The sequence below is a fragment of the Equus quagga genome, chromosome 6 (assembly GCF_021613505.1).
Source record: "Equus quagga isolate Etosha38 chromosome 6, UCLA_HA_Equagga_1.0, whole genome shotgun sequence".
Classification (NCBI taxonomy): Eukaryota; Metazoa; Chordata; class Mammalia; order Perissodactyla; family Equidae; genus Equus; species Equus quagga.
Window position 1 is genome coordinate 60,781,540 of NC_060272.1, and position 19,338 is coordinate 60,800,877.

The 19,338-nt window shown below is 36.4% G+C and overlaps 1 protein-coding gene across 5 annotated transcripts in view; it reads left to right on the forward strand.

Annotated features, from left to right (window-relative positions):
• Positions 1–19,338, forward strand: part of SETDB2 (SET domain bifurcated histone lysine methyltransferase 2) — a 75,248-nt gene that overhangs the window by 20,006 nt on the left and 35,904 nt on the right. For 4 of the 5 annotated variants that reach the window (XM_046663996.1, XM_046663994.1, XM_046663995.1 and 1 more), the window contains 7 exons: positions 6,273–6,836; positions 10,576–10,692; positions 11,728–11,897; positions 13,390–13,609; positions 14,146–14,245; positions 15,535–15,625; positions 18,446–18,786. In XM_046663996.1, coding sequence (XP_046519952.1) covers positions 6,273–6,836; positions 10,576–10,692; positions 11,728–11,897; positions 13,390–13,609; positions 14,146–14,245; positions 15,535–15,625; positions 18,446–18,786 — 1,603 coding nt within the window. The remainder of the gene's footprint in view (positions 1–6,272; positions 6,837–10,575; positions 10,693–11,727; positions 11,898–13,389; positions 13,610–14,145; positions 14,246–15,534; positions 15,626–18,445; positions 18,787–19,338) is intronic. The other variant, XM_046663998.1, reaches the window with a different exon arrangement.

Here is a 19,338-nt window from a genome sequence, read left to right on the forward strand (position 1 = left end):
AGCTTCTTAGAGATATTAAATTGGTTTCTCTGTATCTGCTTTCCCATCTCATTAGAATTATTTGTGATTGTGTAATTAGAACTTCATTTCCTTGGAACCTGCAGTTCTTCTTATGCTGTATTCCTATTCAGAGCCTTTGTCCATGAGGTCATACTTAACGTTGAGTTAAACTTTCTGAAATCTTTTCAGATGAAGGGACATGTCTAATTAGGCTCAGGTTTTCCTTCTTTGCCACTAAGAATTCCAAGGCCACATTTCATTCTTGACCAGAATTACCTTTAATTCCTTTTGTATTTCCTCTGCAGATCATGAGTTTATTACTTGTTTTGCTTTCAGTAGTTAAACTCCTAGAAGGCCAGTAGTCTCATAGGCAGACTGGCAAACTATGTGGCAAATCACTTAAGCCACAGGTTCTCAATCCCAGCTGAATTGCTCAAGAACATACAATTTGTTAATGGAAACACCAGAGTGAAAATCATAGGTCTGATAGGAAACTGGCTTTTTGTATTTTATTCTTGAGGTGAATTGAATTTCCATTCCACGTAAGTGAGCTATGACATAGGTAACTGTAAAAACATAAATTTTATTCCAATGATAATTCTTTTACAAAGATTTCTACTTTTGTAATGCCAGGAAGCCTGGCTTAATTCTTTTTCTTAGTCTAGTAGTTTGGTTTGTCAGGAACACACACCTATGCAAGCTAGCTTAAATAGTGGACTTTATTAGAGATATACCAGGCATGCAGATTTGGCTAGCATACGTGGTGAAAGCGGGCTTGCTCCACTGCTAAAAGACACAGGTGTGAGTTTGTCATTTGGCTTTTCATGTGACATGCACACAAATACCCAAAAGAGATTATTTTTTTTTTTTTAAAATACACACACGTACCTAACCTACACATACATATGTACACACACATTTGTAAATAAGCATTCAAGAACAGAAAAAGTAACACAGCAGACCACGTAGGGACTAGAATTGGAGCTGGAAAATCAGTCCCTGAGGTCAAGGTCTACATTATTTAGCTCTGCTTCTCTCCATGTGTTATCAGTTGGTTCTTCTGTTCCCACATAGCCTAACATAGCTGCCCAAGCTAAACACTACATGACCTTCTAGTGCAAGTGTCACCTCATGATATATATTTTTATATCTTAATATAAATTCTTGAGACAGACTATCAATAACCTAGTATGAATACATGATCCAACATCTTTGAGTTCACTGAAATGAAAATGGCCACTTTTCAGAATAGGATGATCAAAAAAGGGACTTGGCAGAAAATAAACATGTCTATTACAGTCTTTAAGATGAATATAGCTTACGTTGATTTTATTTTTTTATTATTATTTTGAGGAAGATTAGCCCTGAGCTAACATCTGCCACCAATCCTCCTCTTTTTCCCTGAGGAAGACTGGCCCTGAGCTAACATCCATGCCCATCTTTCTCTACTTTATATGTGGGATGCCTGCCACAGCATGGTTTGACAAGCAGAGTGTGGGTCCGCACCTGGGATCCGAACCGGCGAACCCCAGGCCGCCAAAGCAGAACGTGCAAAGTTAACAGCTGTGCCACCAGGCTGGCCCCTACATTCATTGTTTTTAAATATGCCCCTTCAAAGATCTTAAAGGATAGAATGACTTTTTACCTCAGACTTACCAAAAGCTAAGAAATCAGTTGGCAGTCTCTGAAGCCATGCTCTGCCTTGTAGTTCAAGGTGTCTAATGACAAAACAGTTCTCAAGCCACATACAAACTGAGAAGCTCCGACCGAGAGGCTGGCAGACAGGTGCAGACAATACCAGATAACCATACTTACCTACTTATCCTTTGTTTACCTCCAGCATTTTTATATTTTTGAAGGATCAGTAGCTAGGTTTACAACACTCCATAGGATTGGTTTTCTTTATTTTTGTTTTTGTTTTTGTTCTTCTCAGTAACATATCTTCATATGTATGAGAAAGTTAACCTTCTTCCCCATACAATGGGATTGAAATTAGGTTACTTTACTTTCGAGACTTATAGCAAGTTGGTTTTCTTACATTTATTTTATGAAATGAGGCACAGATAAGAAAAGAATCATTTCTAAGGTTCATATCAGTGTTTCATTTCCATGTTTTTCTCCTTCTTGTTTTCTAAGTTTTATTAAATATAATAAGATATTTCTCCCTGTGTTAATTGCTTGATAACTTGAGCCATACACCTCTTAATTTTTATTAGATTAGTCACCAGAAGAGTACGTTTAAGCTGGGTTGGCTACCTTTCTTGAAATCCTAAGTTCCAAATTACAGATTTCACCAGCATATTTGCCATTACAAATTTTAGTCCTAAGTTGTTTTGATTGTATGTTCTTCCAGTAATGACTAACTCGAAGCTATACTTAAGTGTCACATGAGGAAATTATGTAAAACTACCTTGTAAACTGTAAACTACTGTACAACTATTAGTTATTATTTAAGAACTAAGGATAACTGGATACTTTCTCACATGCACCCTGAGTTAATCCTTCATATTCAGAAAAGAGCCTTTTGAGTCATCATATTAGTATTAACACATTGACATATTCGCCTTCCCCAAATGTAGCAAAACAGGAACAAAAAAAGATTATAGTTGAAATAGGGAAAATCAAATAATGACATTTGGAGAAAAGGATGCCACAGAAACCAGTTTAAATATAATTTATTTGGTTAAGGCAAGTTGAAAAGGGAAATGAAACATTCAGTTTACTGATTATACGACCCTATAGCTGTATAACTCACTTGAGAGTGAGTAGCCTGTATCAATACAGAACAAAGCTGCGAGAGCCTAAGAGAATTTATTCAGTGAATACTGAATGCAGCAAAACAAAGGGGGGTATATCTCAGGTAGACAAATAAATAGAAGTGCTCAGAGTTCAGAGTATACTATAATGATTTATAAAAAAGAGTGATAGGAAGGAACTTGGCACTTGATAATAGGGGATTCCAGGCACAGGCTTTAAAAAACAAGAAACTATTGTATACCAAAATAAATAAATGAATGAATAAAAGCAATTACTAAAGTGGACTAGGTTAAAGAAGAAGTTAAATGGAAGAGTAAAATCAAAGGTGCATTATAGAATATATTTCTTAGTATGGAATGCACCCCCAACATTATTCAAAAACACTGAAATAGATTGAAGTTATTTAAGGGGAAACAATTTTTTAAAAGCCTTACTTGTTAGAAATACATACTGAATTAGTTGAGGTAAAAAGATATAATGTCTAGGGTTTGCTTTAAAATACTCTAGTTTGTTTCAGGGTGGGGCAAGAGGGGGGAGAATAGATGAAATAAAATAGGCAACATGTTGGTAATTATTGAAGCTGGATAACAAGTGTCAAAGATAAAGCCAGACGTTAGTTAAAGTGGTGAAAACAGATTTTACTCAGTAACTGCTGACAGTAGGGGAAAGGGCTGAGCTCCATTCTGATTTGTGCTGAGGTTACTGGCATTTTAAAGGGGAATGAGGGAGTAGGGAGGGAGGAAGGCACGGGCTCAAGTGAAAAATTACAGTTGGTCCTGTGCGGTCAGTGCACATGCCAGTGAGGCCAGCTGTGTGTGCTAGCAGGCAATCATGGAAGTTAGGATTCTGTCCTCCCGCAGAGACTGGAAGACAGAGGCCCTGTTCTTTCCGATGATTACCCTTCAAAGGAATGACTTTCAGGTCCTTGAGAAAAACACTCCTGAGTTGTAAGAGATACATATACATCTCAGAGGGACCAAGGAAAGTTTCACAATTGTAAAGCCCTTTTTAGTAAATTCTTGAAGAAAGAAAGGTCAGGGGCTTATCTTCAGGTGTTGGCTAGAAGAAACAGTAAATTCGCCTGGCAGCCTTGGGCTTTCTCAGGCAGGCACTTTATGGGGGGCTGTGGGGAGCACGGGGGCTGGAGTCATCCTAGAGACGTGGCAGTGTGCTGCTAAGAGCCTTGCAAGAGTTCGGTTGTCTCTTAGCGCAGAGGTTGGGACGGAGTCATCATGTGTCAAGAGTTCTGCAGCTCTCACAAGTACATGGGGGTCCAATATAGCAATCTGTTTTGAGAAAAATATACTCTTATGTGTATGTTTGAAAGTTGCATTAACAAAAAGTTATTTTTTAACGTATATTCCTGTCAAGCTAGTAATTCCCCTTCAAGGAATGTATGCTAAGATAATAATCAGGAATTTGGACAAGGATTTATGTATGAGGATGTTCATCAAAGTAGTAACATAGAGAAAAATTGGAAACAAATGTTTCCAACATTAAAAGTTTTATAAATAAATTATAGTACATCCTTTCATTTATTAGATTGTCCAAAATCCAAAAGCATGAAGAGCCATTGATTGATGAGGCTCTGCAAAAGCAGGCACTCTCATAAATTGCTGGAGGGGCTGACCCCAGGGAGAGCAATTTGACAATCTTAATAAAATTACTAATCCACTTACCCTGTGACCTAGTACTCCCACTTCCGGGAATGTATTCTTCAGTGATATCTTTACATGTATGAAAATTGTTATGTACAAGGTTATTCATTACATCATGGTTTGTAATAGCAAAAGATTGGAAACACTTGAGGACTAGTTAACTTGTGGAATTTACACAGAGTATTACAGCTGGGAAACGGATGGGGAACCTCATATCTGTGCATTCAGTATGGTAGCCCCCAGCTACATGTGGCTATTTATAAATTTGAATTAATTAAAATTCAGTGAAATTTAAAATTCAGTTCATTGGTTGCACTAGCTACATTTAAAAGTGCTCAGTAGCCACATGTGGATGGTGAATACCCAGTTGAACAGCAAAGATATAGAACATTTTCGTGAATGCAGAAAGTTCTATTGGACAGTGCTGCTTTATATAGCGAGTATAAAAATATGTCTAAAACACGTTACTTTTATAATAAATAACAGACACCTAAAGATAAATAGAAAATATATGTAAAACAAACAGATTCTTTGTGAAAGTTTAAAACCCAAGTTTTAAACACATGAGATCTTTTCACAGATTTTACTTTCTTAATAACCTCCTCATTTTCTCCTGTCAGTTTACCATTTTCAGATGTGTCAGTATGGTGCCAGGTCATGGAAAAAATTCAGTTGGTACAATTGTTGAAGGCAAACAAACAACATAAAGGATTCTTGATGAATTAAATTTTTTTGGCTGGCTTTTAGTTCTCTGCAAGCAAAAAGCTTGAACCAAGCATGCCTGAAGATATAACCTTCCTCAGCTTGATAGTGAGTGCATGCTCTAAATGAACTCTGAATTTGTTAGGTGCTGTAGCAAAAACTTATAGCTATAATCACAGCTTTCTGGAATATTCTGAAATTAGGTTGTAGTACAATGAGAAAGATATTTGGTCTTTGCCCAGGTCCCTGGCCATAGCTTCTAAAATCTTTGCAATCTCCTGATTAGTGAGAGTGTCTTTGGCATGCTAATGAGATGACTTTTGGTGAGGGGCTCATAGTTAGCTTGAGGATGGGGCATGGTCTCCAGATAGACTAAACTTTGGTTAGAAGTTTGAAACTTTCAGCCCTGCCTCCCAACTCCAGGGAAGGGAGAAGAGCTGGAGATTGAGATAATCGCCACTGGCCAAGGATTTAATCAATTGTGTTTACGTTAATGAAACCTCCATAACATAAAAATCTCTAAACCACAAGGTTCTGTGAGTTTCCTGGTTGGTGAACAGTTTTAGGTGCTGGGGTGGTAGCATTTATGGAGAGGGCATGGAAACTCCATGCTCCTTCCCACTTACCTTGCCCCATGCATCTCTTTTATTTGGCTGTTCCTCAGTTGTATATTTTGTTATTAACTGGTAATAGTAATTAAAGTGCATTCCTGAGTTCTGTGAGTCTTTCTAGCAAATTATCAAACCTGAGGAGGGGTTTGTGGAAACCCCAAGGTCGATCAGAAGTATGAGTGGCCTAGGACTTGTACTTGGCATCTGAAGGGGGGAGGCACTTTATGGGACTGAGCCCTTTAACCTGTGGGATCTGACACTAACTCCAGGTGGATAGCATCAGAATTGAATCGAATTACTCATTGAAGAAGTGGTGCTGGAGAAAACACCACAAATTTGGTGTCTGGAGCAAAAACCCCTTTGAGGTGTAACCTTTATATGACTGCAGAACATAGTAAAATGTTTATTTCAGAGCCTGGTTTATTTTAGTGGTATCTAAGAAGAAGATAATAGGAAGTAATTACCACTTTAGTGGGCAGTGCTTTTTAAAAATGGGAATTGTACTATAAATTTGAGATACTAATAAATAATTAATTTTAAACAGATTCCCCCAAAATAAGGAAATTTCTCCTCTGGAAAATAGAGTTGCAAACTTTAGAAAAAAAGAGTCATCTTCGAATTTATCTTACCAAAGTCATGACTGCTCTGGTGCCTGTCTGAAGAAAATGCCACTAACCTTCAAGGGAGAAAACCCTCTGCAGCTGCCAATCAAATGCCACTTCCAAAGACGACATGCGAAGACAAACTCTCATTCTTCGGCACTCCATGTGAGTTATAAAACCCCTTGTGGAAGGAGTCTACGAAACGTGGAGGAAGTTTTTCGTTACCTGCTTGAGACAGAATGTAACTTTTTATTTACAGATAACTTTTCTTTCAATACCTATGTTCAGTTGACTCGAAATTACCCAAAGCAAGAAGAAATTGTTTCTGATGTGGATATTAGCAATGGAGTGGAATCGGTGCCCATTTCTTTCTGTAATGAAATTGACAATAGAAAGCTTCCACTGTTTAAGTACAGAAAGACTATGTGGCCACGAGCATATTATCTAAACAGCTTTTCCAACATGTTTACTGATTCATGTGACTGTTCTGAGGGCTGCATAGACATGTGAGTAGAAAAACATGACATTTCAAAAAATCTTCTGAATGTAGGAGTACTTCAAGAAGTCTTGCTGTGTATTAATTTGTCTGTCTGACTGTCTCTGTCTGTCTAAAACCTGTTCACCAAAAGTCTGAAATGGAAAGATGTACTCTCTCACCAGCAATGGAAAAGAAAACTCTTTGGCAAATATTATAGTAATTTGAAAATTATTTCTTCCTTGGATGAGTATTTGCTTTAATCTAGTAGCATAATCATAATAGCAACAAGTACAGTTAATGCCATGTAACAGTGCCAAACACTGTGACATGTTTTACATAAATTTTCATATTTAATCTTCACAAAACTCCATGAAGTAAGTAATATTAGTTCCATGTTACAAATGAGGAAGTTGAGAAGCCAATTGTAAGGTCATAGGGCAACCAAATTGAAGAGCCAGGATTCGAACCCATGCTCTTTACCACTTTGTAATATGTTGTATTTTACAAATCATTTCCTTGCTACTTTTTAGAAAGTTAATGTGCTTATAATTTGTACTCTCTTCATCATAATATTGGCATTCCATAAAAAAATAAAACATGTTCCTGATGTATTGAGATTTTAAACACCACTTTGATTTAAAAGTATGTAATATACATGTATTTGTAGGTATACCTATATAGAGTGGAGTTGCATTATTTGTATATTTAATTTAATGCAAATTTAGGTACCTGTACTAGGCAACAGAAAAAGAATGAGAGAGATGAAATAATTTAAATAGTATAGATAGTAGTTTTCACCATCTTCTCAGTTAGTTGGAGTGTGAGATGAGATACATAAATGTACCATTACCTCAATTTGGCTCCAGTTCCTTTAGCCCTGTCATAGAGGAAACCTCTTACTGTGCCAAGTTTTAGTCTATTTAAAAATGTTTTGATTTTTTTTTTAAACATTGCTTCTAAATATAATTCAACTGTATCTGGCCAGTCTCATTCAGTGCTAGAGAAAAAAACTGACTGTTGAACAATGTTTAATCTAGTTTGTGGTCAATTTATAGGATCTTTTAAAGAGTAATTTTGACTATATGTGATTTTTGCCTTTAGACTTTAGAAACTACCCCTCACACAATATGGAACACCAGTATACGTATTTTCATGTATTGGTCAGACATAACGAGAGAAATCACAACAATAAGCAAAGGCTGAATCTGGAAATGGACGTGAACACTGTGGCCAGGGATTCTAATTCTTACAGGAATGAGAATTAAACGTGTCCCATGCATGGCAGAGAGTGGGCACTGAGCTCTCCAGGGGGCTAGAAACAGGGACCTGCACAAGACTGAGAAGTAGGCTAATATCTCACAGGGCCTGGAATTGTACTGACAACAACCAGGTTTAGATCTGTGAAACGCAGAGGTGAGAGTCAGAGCAATGAGGAAAACAGCCAACATAGAGGAGCACACAGAAGTAAACCCCACAGAAAGTGTGATTTCAAACAGTCAAAGCACACAGAGACATTTAGGACCATGAAGGCATCATGAGTCCCAACAAATGAGAGAATTCACACCTGAAGAATCAGAGATAAGTGTAGAATCTGATTAAAAGAGACTTTAAAATAGGTATGTCTAAAATTCCAAAGAAATAAAATATTAGCATCCATGTAACAAGAAAAGGTGATTTTTTTTAAGGTGTATATGAGAAAGAACCATTTGGAAATATGGGAAATAAAACATATGGTAATTGAAATGAAAAACTAAATAGATAGACTAAATGGTAGCATCGGTATAGCTGAGGAAAGAATTAGTGAACTGCAAGGCAAAACTAAAGAGATCTCCCAGAATGCAAAGAGATAAAGCTATGGGGAAAATAACTTACAGCTTATGAAATGATGGCGGATAAGATGAGAAACTCCAACACACATCTGAGAAGAAAAGAGCTGCATTCAAAGAGAGAATAGCTGAGAATTTTCCATGATTGAAGAAAGATAGGAGTCCTCAGAATGAAAAAGCCTACTGTGTACTAAGAAGGGATAAGAAGATAAATGTACATCTAAATATATCATGATACAAATTAAAAAGTGTCTAGGGTAAACAGTAAATCTCAAACGCTATCAGATGGAAAAGAGAAAAAATAGGCTGACAGCATACTTTTCATCAGAAATAATAGAAGAGAAAAAAGGCATATTAGCTTAAAATGCTTTAGGAAAATAAATGTAAAACTAGAATTCTGTACCAAGCCAGTCATTTTGCAGGGGGAGGGAGTGAGGTATTCAAACAAGGACACAGCAATTGAAGACGTGCATACCTACTTTCCAGCAAGAGTACTTTTAAGTGTTTCTAGAGCATTATTTTCCAAGCTACCGATTTAGTGGGATATAAAATCATTTAAGGGGTTGTAACTGGCATTCTTTTAAATTGAATAGTACAGAAAATGCCTATGTGCATCACACATGATAAAGTTCCATGCCACTGTTTTTTTCCATTTATACATACACACACACATAAATATGTGTGCCTATGTAGGATCATGAAGAAAATGTATCTCTTACTGTGAGTCATAATAAAAAATATTTGAATAATGCTACTCTAGAGATGCTTACCCATGTGCATAAGAATAAGGATGTTCATTGCAGTGTTGTTTGTTATATTGAAAACTGGAAGCAACTTAATTGAAGTGCTGTAGAAAAGTTAAAAGAAATTAACTAGATTTGTATATAACACAGATGGGTCTCCAAAACATTATATGGAACCAAAAAAGCAAGTTATAGCATAATAAATAGAGTAAAAATTTTAAAACAGTACAATATATTGTTTGTAGATATGTCTGTGTATGTAAAAGTATAAAGTATGCAACACCAAGCCTGTTGAGAGTTTAGTTTTATCTGTACTGTTTTATTTTATTTTTAAAGATCATGTATACAGTGTATGTGTTTTAAATTAGATACATAGGAAAAAGAAGGAATAGACGAAACGATGACAGCTAATTCTATGTGGTAGAAATATGGGTGTTTATTATATTACTATTTGTATCTTTCTGTACTTTTTAAACTTGGCAAACAAAATCATATCAAAAAAAGCAACTGTAGATTTCTACATCTGTAAGTAGAATCCAAATGAATGAATTTGTTTATTTTCTGTTGCAAACAGTTGCTATCATTCTATGACATGTATTATGTATATACAGAAAAATGCAGAAGAGAATCATAGAGGAAAAGACTTTCAAGTTGCTTGTTCAACAAAGGAGACAAATCCAGAAATTTTAACCAGCTCACCAGTAATCACATATCTAGGTTATAAGATACCCAGTTTCCTTACTCCCTATCAAGTTGTAAGTCCCTGCCATGTTAGATAATCACTTAAATAGTTGGAGGAAAGAGAGCTTTATGGTTGCATGTTTCCTGCTTAGCAACATTATGAAAAACAGATTGTAGTAGTGAGACACCTAGCATCAGTCTCCCCAATCCGTTTTCATATTATTGGAGGGAGAGAGAATTTAAGACATCTGCAAAATCATGCATGCCCTTTCAAGTTTGACACACATAAGTTTATCCATTGTAGGAGAGTGGACCTAGGAGAATTTTCACAAACAAGCTTCTACTGATAGATGTTGTCTTTCAAAGAAGTCTATTTAAGGAAGAAGTCCAACTGTCCATGAGCCAAACAACTGTGCTAAATACAATTATATCCTTTTTTATATCATTTGCACTTTTATCAAGACAGTCTCTTGGTGCTTTTATGTTCTGACTTCTCCATCCATTGCCTTGCTTTTAGAACAAAATGTGCATGTCTTCAACTGACAGCAAGGAATGCCAAGACTTGCCCCTTGTCAAGTAATAAAATAACCACTGGATATAAATATAAAAGACTACAGAGACAAATACCTACTGGGTAAGATACCTTGAGGATTTGTTGCAGGTTGTTTGTATCTTTGAAGGTGGGTGCTTTATCATTGTGACCTATAGTCTTATAGATGTTGTTAAATCTTAATTTCTTATACCAAAAATCTCAAGGAATAAAAAAACCCAAGCCTTTATAAATATAATATATAAATAATATATATATAATACAATATATAAATAAATATAATATATAAAAATATATATTATATATATGTTATATATATATAAAAGGATATATATATTTATATATATAAGATATATATATATAAGAAATACACTGTGCAAAAAGCTCATCTGAGAATTGGGAATTTTCAACCTTTTAAGATTGTTGTTATTAAAAAATAAACAGAAACAGAAAACTTTTCTTCCTAGACATTCCCTTCCCAGACATTTTCTTCTTAAACATTTTTTTGTTTTGCTTTTGTTTTTCTTGTTTGGAAAGATTCACCCTGAGCTAACATATGTTGCCAATCTTCCTCTCTCTTTTTTCCCTACCCAAAGCCCTTGTGCGTAGTTGTATATTCTAGTTGTAAGTCCTTCTAGTTCTTCTGTGTGAGCTGCCGCCACAGCATGGCTACTGACAGACAAGTGGTGTGGTTCCACGCCCAGGAACCGAACCCAGGCTGCCAAAGGGGAGCATGCTGAACTTTAACCACTGGGCCATAAGGGCTGGCTCCCTTAGACATTTTTATAGAGCTAACATTTACTGTGTGCCAGGCATTATCTCAAGCACCTTAGAAATATTGACTCATTTAATCTTCACAAAACAACCCTATGAGGTAGGTACTGTCATATAATCCCCATTTTAAAAATGGAAAAATTGAAACAGAGGTTAAATCACTCATCCAACACCATGAAGCTAGTAAATGCTGGAGGTATGATGGGAACACAGGCAGTCTAGCTATAGGAGCCTTCACGCCTAGTCTACCTCCCTTGGTAATTATTAGTGAGGTAGCAATATAAACTGCATTTGCTCTTAATTTAGGATGCCTGGTTGATTTTCTCTTACATATTCTATTGACAGCATTTATGAATGCAGCCTATTGTGCAAGTGTAATCGACAAATGTGTCAAAACCGAGTTGTCCAGCATGGACCTCAAGTGAGGCTGCAGGTATTCAAAACTGAAAAGAAAGGATGGGGAGTACGCTGCCTAGATGACATCGACAGAGGAACATTTGTTTGCATTTATTCAGGTAAAGCAAAGGTTTGTTTTCAAATTACTCCATAGTAAGGTCTACCTTTCTGAATCTCCGTTTTATTAGTCAGGGCCATTGAGATCCTATAACAAGGACAAGAGCAACTTGCCTTCAGAGGAAGGCAAGTGACTGGGAAATTGAGTACTGAAGGGATGAGATCCCTTAGGAGCTCCTGGATGTTCCAGAAAAGAAAGACTCAGAGATAAAACTTAGGTTATTGTGTGAGGCACATTTTTTTTGTCTCCATGGCTACAGATGCTTTAGGGTAAGATAAGAAAACTTTTTAAATAGGAAAATTAAATGACTGACTAGCCAAGGTAAAGATTATCAAAGACTATCTTGTTTTGAGCTGTTAGAATTTAATAAGTTAATTTTGTGATAAATACCTGCATGTGGTGATTCAGGCAGTGACTTTAGGCAGCTCACTTGAGAGAGCTGCCCTCATTCTGAGCAAAACTTCCCAACCAGTGTGTTACTCTCATACAGTTTCTGATTCTTTTGGGCCACAGCCCTCAGGCCAGACATGTCGGTCTTCAGTAGTCTGTACCATTTACCCCAGAGTGTCAGGCAAAAAGCCTCACTTTCTATGTGTACCATGAAATGAGAAAGGTTGAGGAAAAACGGCTCAAGAGCCAGTCTAAAGGAAATGTGCTGGACTGAGTCTTGACAGCTAGGCATCAGGGACCAGAGCAACCCTCCTCATCTAAAATTCCAGATTCATTTCAGTGAGGGCAAGAATTATCAGAATTCAGATTCATTACACTTAAATCCCTACCACATATCACCTACAGCCACACATACTACACAACTTGGCCATTCATCTCTCATATTTCTCAAAATAACTGATGAAAGTCAGCTGCCTATGAAATGCCAAATGGTGCCCAGGAAGTATCATTGGCATTGTCTGTGTTGCTAGAGATTTCACCTAAGTTATCTCTCTGATCCAGCTGCTAATTTTGACTCGATAACTGTAATTTTGAATCCCTTGAAAGAAAATGCATAAACTTTGATTTTAATGTTATGCTAGGACTTAATATGAGAACAGTAGGGACCTATCACCACAGATTTAAATAGGCCACTTTTATAGAAAGAGTATAGGTTTTAAGTTATAAAGCATTTTTATCTAGACCCAAAAGCTGCAGTTTTAAGACTAAAGTTCACCACTCTAATTTTCTAGAATGCTTTGTGATTTCTGTTTTTGTATTATTGTAGATAAATCTCTTCTCTTTCATGTTATATCAAAACAGACAAATGCTTTTTCTGGGTGCCCTGTATTTTTTCATATACTGGAAGATATGAAATCTCTCATTGGTCTTTTGTTTCTTATTTCTTGCAATAATTTTCTGGGATGAGTTAATGTGTTTATCTTCATTCTAGGAATAAGGTACACCTCACAGGGTTCTTTAGTAATGGAGCAGAATAGAGATGCCCTTTTGCTGGTTAGCAATTATCTTTTGTCATGGTAAATTCTTTTACTTTTTTCATTTAGGAAGATTACTAAGCAGATCTAACACTGAGAAATCTGATGCTATTGATGAAAATGGAAAAGAAGAGAATATTATGAAAAATATGTTTTCAAAAAAGAGGAAAATAGAAGTTGCAGATTGTGAGGTTGAAGTTATCCCTTTAGAATTGGAAACACATCCTAGAAGTGCTGAGACTGAGACCTGTCCACCTAGGTTGAGTAATAATCTGAAACAGCCTGTTCCGTAAGTAAGCTCTTAGGAGGTCAGTCAGGATTGATCTGTTTATGTTATTATCAAGACTGGTTCTTTGTCTTTCCTCTTTTTCTTTCTTATTTTCTCCCCAACTCCTTTGTATCTCCTATGTATTAGTTTGCTTCACAGTTGTAAGTTTAACACTGTGAGAAATCGAGGACACTTAGATTTAAAAATCTAACCTACATACTTTATTCCATCAGTGTTCCATTTCTGGAGTTTTACCTTAAAAAGTTTATGACTTTAATCAAGTTCTTTATGGATGTCGTATCTTTTGCAGTTCTTTTTTATTTTCTATCATCATTTATTTGCAAAGCTTTTCATAGATTTTCTTCATTTTTATTAACATACTTCAGAAATGATTGACTTTAAAATATGATTATATTTCCTTCTTCTAGTGAAGGCTAGGCATAGGTCTTATTTAGATTAATTTCTAATGGGTATTTATGTAGCAGTGATATTATCTATAATTCAAGATCCAGTAAAGAGAAGTTTTAGTGATATGCAGACTTTCTTTTCCTTTTCAGAGAAATGAAATGTAACAATACTTCAAGAATTCAATATCATTCAGTCATTAGAAGTCCTAAAGCCAAGACAGCCTTTATTCAACGCAATGGGGAAAAGATGGTAAAAACTGCAAAATGCAAATTGGGCCCTTCTGAGAACATTAACTATTATCTCTCCTTTCTATGTTTTACTTAGTTTAGATTGTTTGTGTTACTTAATTATGTGTAGGATTTCTTTTATTGTTTTGGAATGGGTGTACAGTTGAAGTAGGAGGACCATGTTTTATTTACTTAGTATCCTCCATGGTGGTTGGCATGTTCCCACGTTAGATATATAAGGAGAATGCTAGTTATGATCTGACAGTGTGTTCCACTGAGCCTGAGACCTATCCAGTTCTGAGAATTTGTAGGAGAAGCTAAAGTATTCAAGAGTTGATAGTGATACATAATAAGAAAAAGAGTGGAGTAATTAGAAGCAGAGAAAGGTGCAGGAAAAAGAACAGAGGCAGACATAATGGTAGTTCACTGTAGGGCTTGTTGATGAAAAATAAAAACTCCGCCCTAGGTGGTGTGCAAATATTTTCCCTCTGCCTAGTGACATACAGAGGGTGCTTCCTCAGTATCACATAATTATGAAAAGATAGAGCTGTGGGATCACATAGGCCCAGGTTTGACTTCCAGCTTTGCTTCTTTCTACCTAAGTGACATCTCCATATCTATTTTTCTTTAACTATAAATTGAGGGTAATAGTATCTATCTCAGAGTTAAGAGGATTAAATGAGATAAACACCAAAACTTTGTGTAGCACAATGCTTGACACCCAACTAAGTGCTCAATGAATGTTGACATTTAAGTACTTGAATAGTAATACCAATGGTCAGCATTAGTGAGCAGTTAGTTGAGTGCCAAGCATTGTGCTACGCATACACCCTTTTTAAAAGTTACTGCCATTTAGAGTGACTGCAGTGTCTACAATGCATAAATATAGGCAACTCCTTTAACCGTTTCTTTGAAGCAGAAACTAGCCAAAGAGTGTTTTGTCCTTGCACATCTTATAGTTGAAGCCAAATTTATAATCTGGTGTCAGAATTGAGGGATATAGACAGACGTATTTGAATTTTATTTTGAATTTTAATGTCTAAATACATTTAATGCCTAAAGACAGTCTTTACAGTCTTTATAGCTGTGGCTTACTAAACTATCTAGAAGTAGAATACAACCAAAAGGGCTCCATCACTCCAAAGATTCCTTATGATATCAGCTTTGTGGCTTTCAAAACTAATCTAGTAGATACGATTAGTTTGTATGAAGTTTATGAAGATTGACTCTTGATAAAAGAGGCCTAACTGCTAAATTAAATTCTTTTACCTGACCTAGAAAATAAAGACATCTTCCTTGTCTTCTTTTAAGGGATTTACTTCCTCAGACTTTGTTGCCTCAGAAGATGATGGATTTAAACCAACCCAAGTACATCTGAACTCTAAAGCCATGGAAACGAAAAGTAGGCTTTGTTTAACTCTGTAATTGCCTGCCTCTTCAGCCTTTTTGTCTCTCTTGCTCAATACCTGTGGCTCGTTTTCTCAGACTCCATAACAAACATGCTGCATTCTTCATAAAAGTTACTACTTGTCTTGATCAAAGGTTGGCAAACTATGGTTTGTAGGCCAAATCTGGTGGCCCACCACCTGTTTATCTATGGCCCAGGAGCAAAGACGATTTTTACCTTTTTAAATAACTGGAAAAAATGAGAATAACGATATTTCATGACATTTGAAAATTATATGAAATTATCATTTCAGTGTTAATAAATAAAGTTTTATTGGAACATAGCCACACTGACTTGTTTAGATATTGTCTCTGACTACTTCTGTACTGTAGCAGCACAGCTGAATAGTCACAATAGACCATATGGCCCACAAAGCCGAAAATATTTTCATTTGGCCCCTTACAGACCTTTGCCGACCCCTGGTCTAGATGCCAACAGTGATCTGATGCGTGGTAGGAAGGAGTGGGGTGGACAGCTCTGAGCCTATATAGTCCACCATGTCATCTATGGCTTTGGAAGCACTGTCCAAAGCAGCCATTTCCTAACTCTTTGTTTGGGGCTCCTTTAAAAACAAAGACACATGATTCTCCTGCAGTACTACAACCAATGCTGCTGCAGGGGATGCTCAGTAAAAATATTGCTACCCTGAGTGCTTGTCTTTAAGTGTTGCTGGTCCTGCCACAGTTACTATTACAACCTGGCAAACCTGGATTTTGGTACTTTTGCATTTCACTAATCTCTCAGTGGAGAGACATTACTGAGAGATGACCCTTTTTGAAGAGCTACCCAGCCTTTGCCTCTTCTCCCTTTAAGCTTCCTTACCCCTGCACCTCCAACTCCCAACCTGGTCTTAAAGGATGGAGATTGGGAGAGGCAAGGCAGCTCCTTGACAGAAAAGGTCTATCAAGAAAGGGCATTTATGTATTACAATTATTTCACCATTGTAGGGGAGGAAAATCTCTTCCTCTACCTATCTTGGGTTGTCTAGCTGGATCCCTGTAAATTAGACTGAGAGAAGATAGATTGACAAGAGAAAAACAAATAGAAGTTTATCACCATGTATTACCATTACCATGTGTACCATATATATAGTTCATGGGAATACGCAGAGATAGTAACTCAAAGAAGTGGCTTAGAACTCCAGCTTATCTAGCATCTTAGCCAAAGAATACTTTTGTAGAGATGTGTGTGTGAGTGTGAATGTGAGAGTGTGAGAGGAAGATTGGCCCTGAGCCAACACCTGTTGCCAATCTTCCTTTTTTTGCTTGAGGAAGATTGTTGCTGAGCTAACTTCTATGCCAATCTTCCTCTGTTTTATGTGGGATGCTGCCACAGCATGGCTTGATGAGTGGTGCTAGGTCTGCGCCCGGGATCTGAGCCTGTGAACTCCAGGCCACCAAAGCGGAATGTGCGAATTTAACCACCATGCCACTGGGCTGGTCCCAGAACAATACATTTTTAGAGCAGCAACAAGACAAAGGAAAAGGACCTTGAGTCTCTAGGGGCAGTAAATTGTAGGGAGGCAAATATATGGAAAAGCAATGGTAGATAAAGGCTAGTTAGTAAAATCTGTTATATAGATTCCTCTGGTTTTAGTCTCCAGGCTGATAAAGGTGTAAAGTTGTCTCCTGTGATTAACTTTCATCCTTCCTGGTAGGAAGGACACCTTTGTAAATTTGTGTCCTGCTTTTAGGCAGATAGAGGAAGAGCAGAGCTTTTCCTGCGTATGCTGCTTAATTGCCCTTAGCTCAAAATAATTCTTATGTCAAAAAGGCATATTTTGGGATGACATATTCTGATTTCCTTCAGCATTTAATGCACGTGAGCTATAATGAGTACTATTGCTTTTGTTTTTTTGTCGTTTTCATTGACCACTACTATGTATATAGCAGGCACTACGAAAATCAGTTATGTACTATTATGTCTCACAAGTAACCCATGATTAACATACGAGAATATGTAGGAATAATAGCCAGCAACAGTAATGATTAAATCAAGAACACTAATTTTAGAGAAACAGAATTTCTTTGTGCCACTGAGTTAGGTGGCACAAGTGATTTTTTTAAAATAAATGACTTTACTTATTCCGTTGGACATGCATTCATACTTTTGAATATTCTCAAAAAACTATTTCCATTATTAGATAAAAATCATTAAGCAGTTCATCATCTTCTAAAGTATTATTGTTTGTAAAAGAGTAATTATTGAATGATTGTCTAGCAAAAACACCAAATGCTAATCTGTACAAAACCCATAGCAACATAGTTATTGCTGTTGGCACTTGTAGAGGGTCAGTGACCCCAACGGGTGTTCTCAGGGCTTTCATTTGTGTCTTAAAGGCCTGGAGTGCTCCCTGAGCACTCACTGTGTTGTAGCTGTTTAGAATATTCTTAAATGCACATTCCAAAGTTGAAGAGAGGTAAGTCAGTTTGAGGAGTAGAGATTAAATACAGTAACAGGAAGCAACATATGTAGATTCTTAAAAAGGCAAAAAAGGCACTCTTATGTAGTAGGAAGAAGGCAGACTTTGGAGCCAGACATTTCTGGGTTTGTTACCCCACTTATTATTATTGCTGGTCAGGTGAATCCCGTAACCCTCAGAGGCTCAAAGTTTTCATTTGTAAAATTGGAGTACTACCTACCTTAACACATTTTGAAGATTACCTTAACACATTTTGAAGATTAAAGCAACTAGCATTTTATTAGTATTGTTAATCTCAGCACTATTGCTCAGCCAATATATTTCCTGACAATTCCTTCCAAAATGTTTACTAGAGGACTCAAGCTCAAACCAAATTGAAGATTCCGAAGACAATCTGCTGATTGAATCAGATGTGATAGATATAACTAAAGGTAGAGAAGAAACTCCACCAGGGGGCAGATGTAACCAAGCAACCACATTGGATAATCAGAATATTATAAAGGAGTTTGAGGTTCAAATACAAAAGCCCCAAGAGGAAAAATCTCCAGCATGTCAAAACCAGCTGGTCTTTTGTGATAAAGAGTTGCCAAGTGAAACCAAGAATACTTCATCTGATTCTCTAAAGAAGTTCAATAAAGGGAATGTGTTTTTATTGGATGCCACAAAAGAAGGAAATGTGGGCCGCTTCCTTAATGTGAGTATATGGGCTGAGATTCACATTTCTAAACAACTTTTTTTCTATGCTTTTTAACAAAATCATGAGGAAAATATGATTAACAGACTCTAAAGCCAGACTGCCTGAATTAGAATGCCAGTGACCTCCACTTATATGACCTTGGGCATGTTAGCTGACCTCTCTATGCCTTATTTCCCACATTTATAATATGGAGATAATAATAATAATAACTGTCTTCATAGGATGTTGTGAAGATTAAGTGAATTATATATATAAAGTGCTTAAACGGTACCTAGGACATAGTAAACATTTGCCTAAAAAAACTAGAAGAAATGGTATATAAGAAAACTATTTATGTTTATTGAAAGGTTTTCAAGATTTGTTACTTCCAAAAAATCACAGTGGGACACAGAATAAGTTTCTCTCTTGAGTCTTATGTAATACAATAGGTCTTATTCAAAAATGCCTCTAAATGGCCAAAAAAAATCAGTTGGAGGTATTTATGTTTTATTTACTCTTAAGTTTTTAATTTTTTTAATTAATTAATTTGTTTATTTTTTGACGAAGATT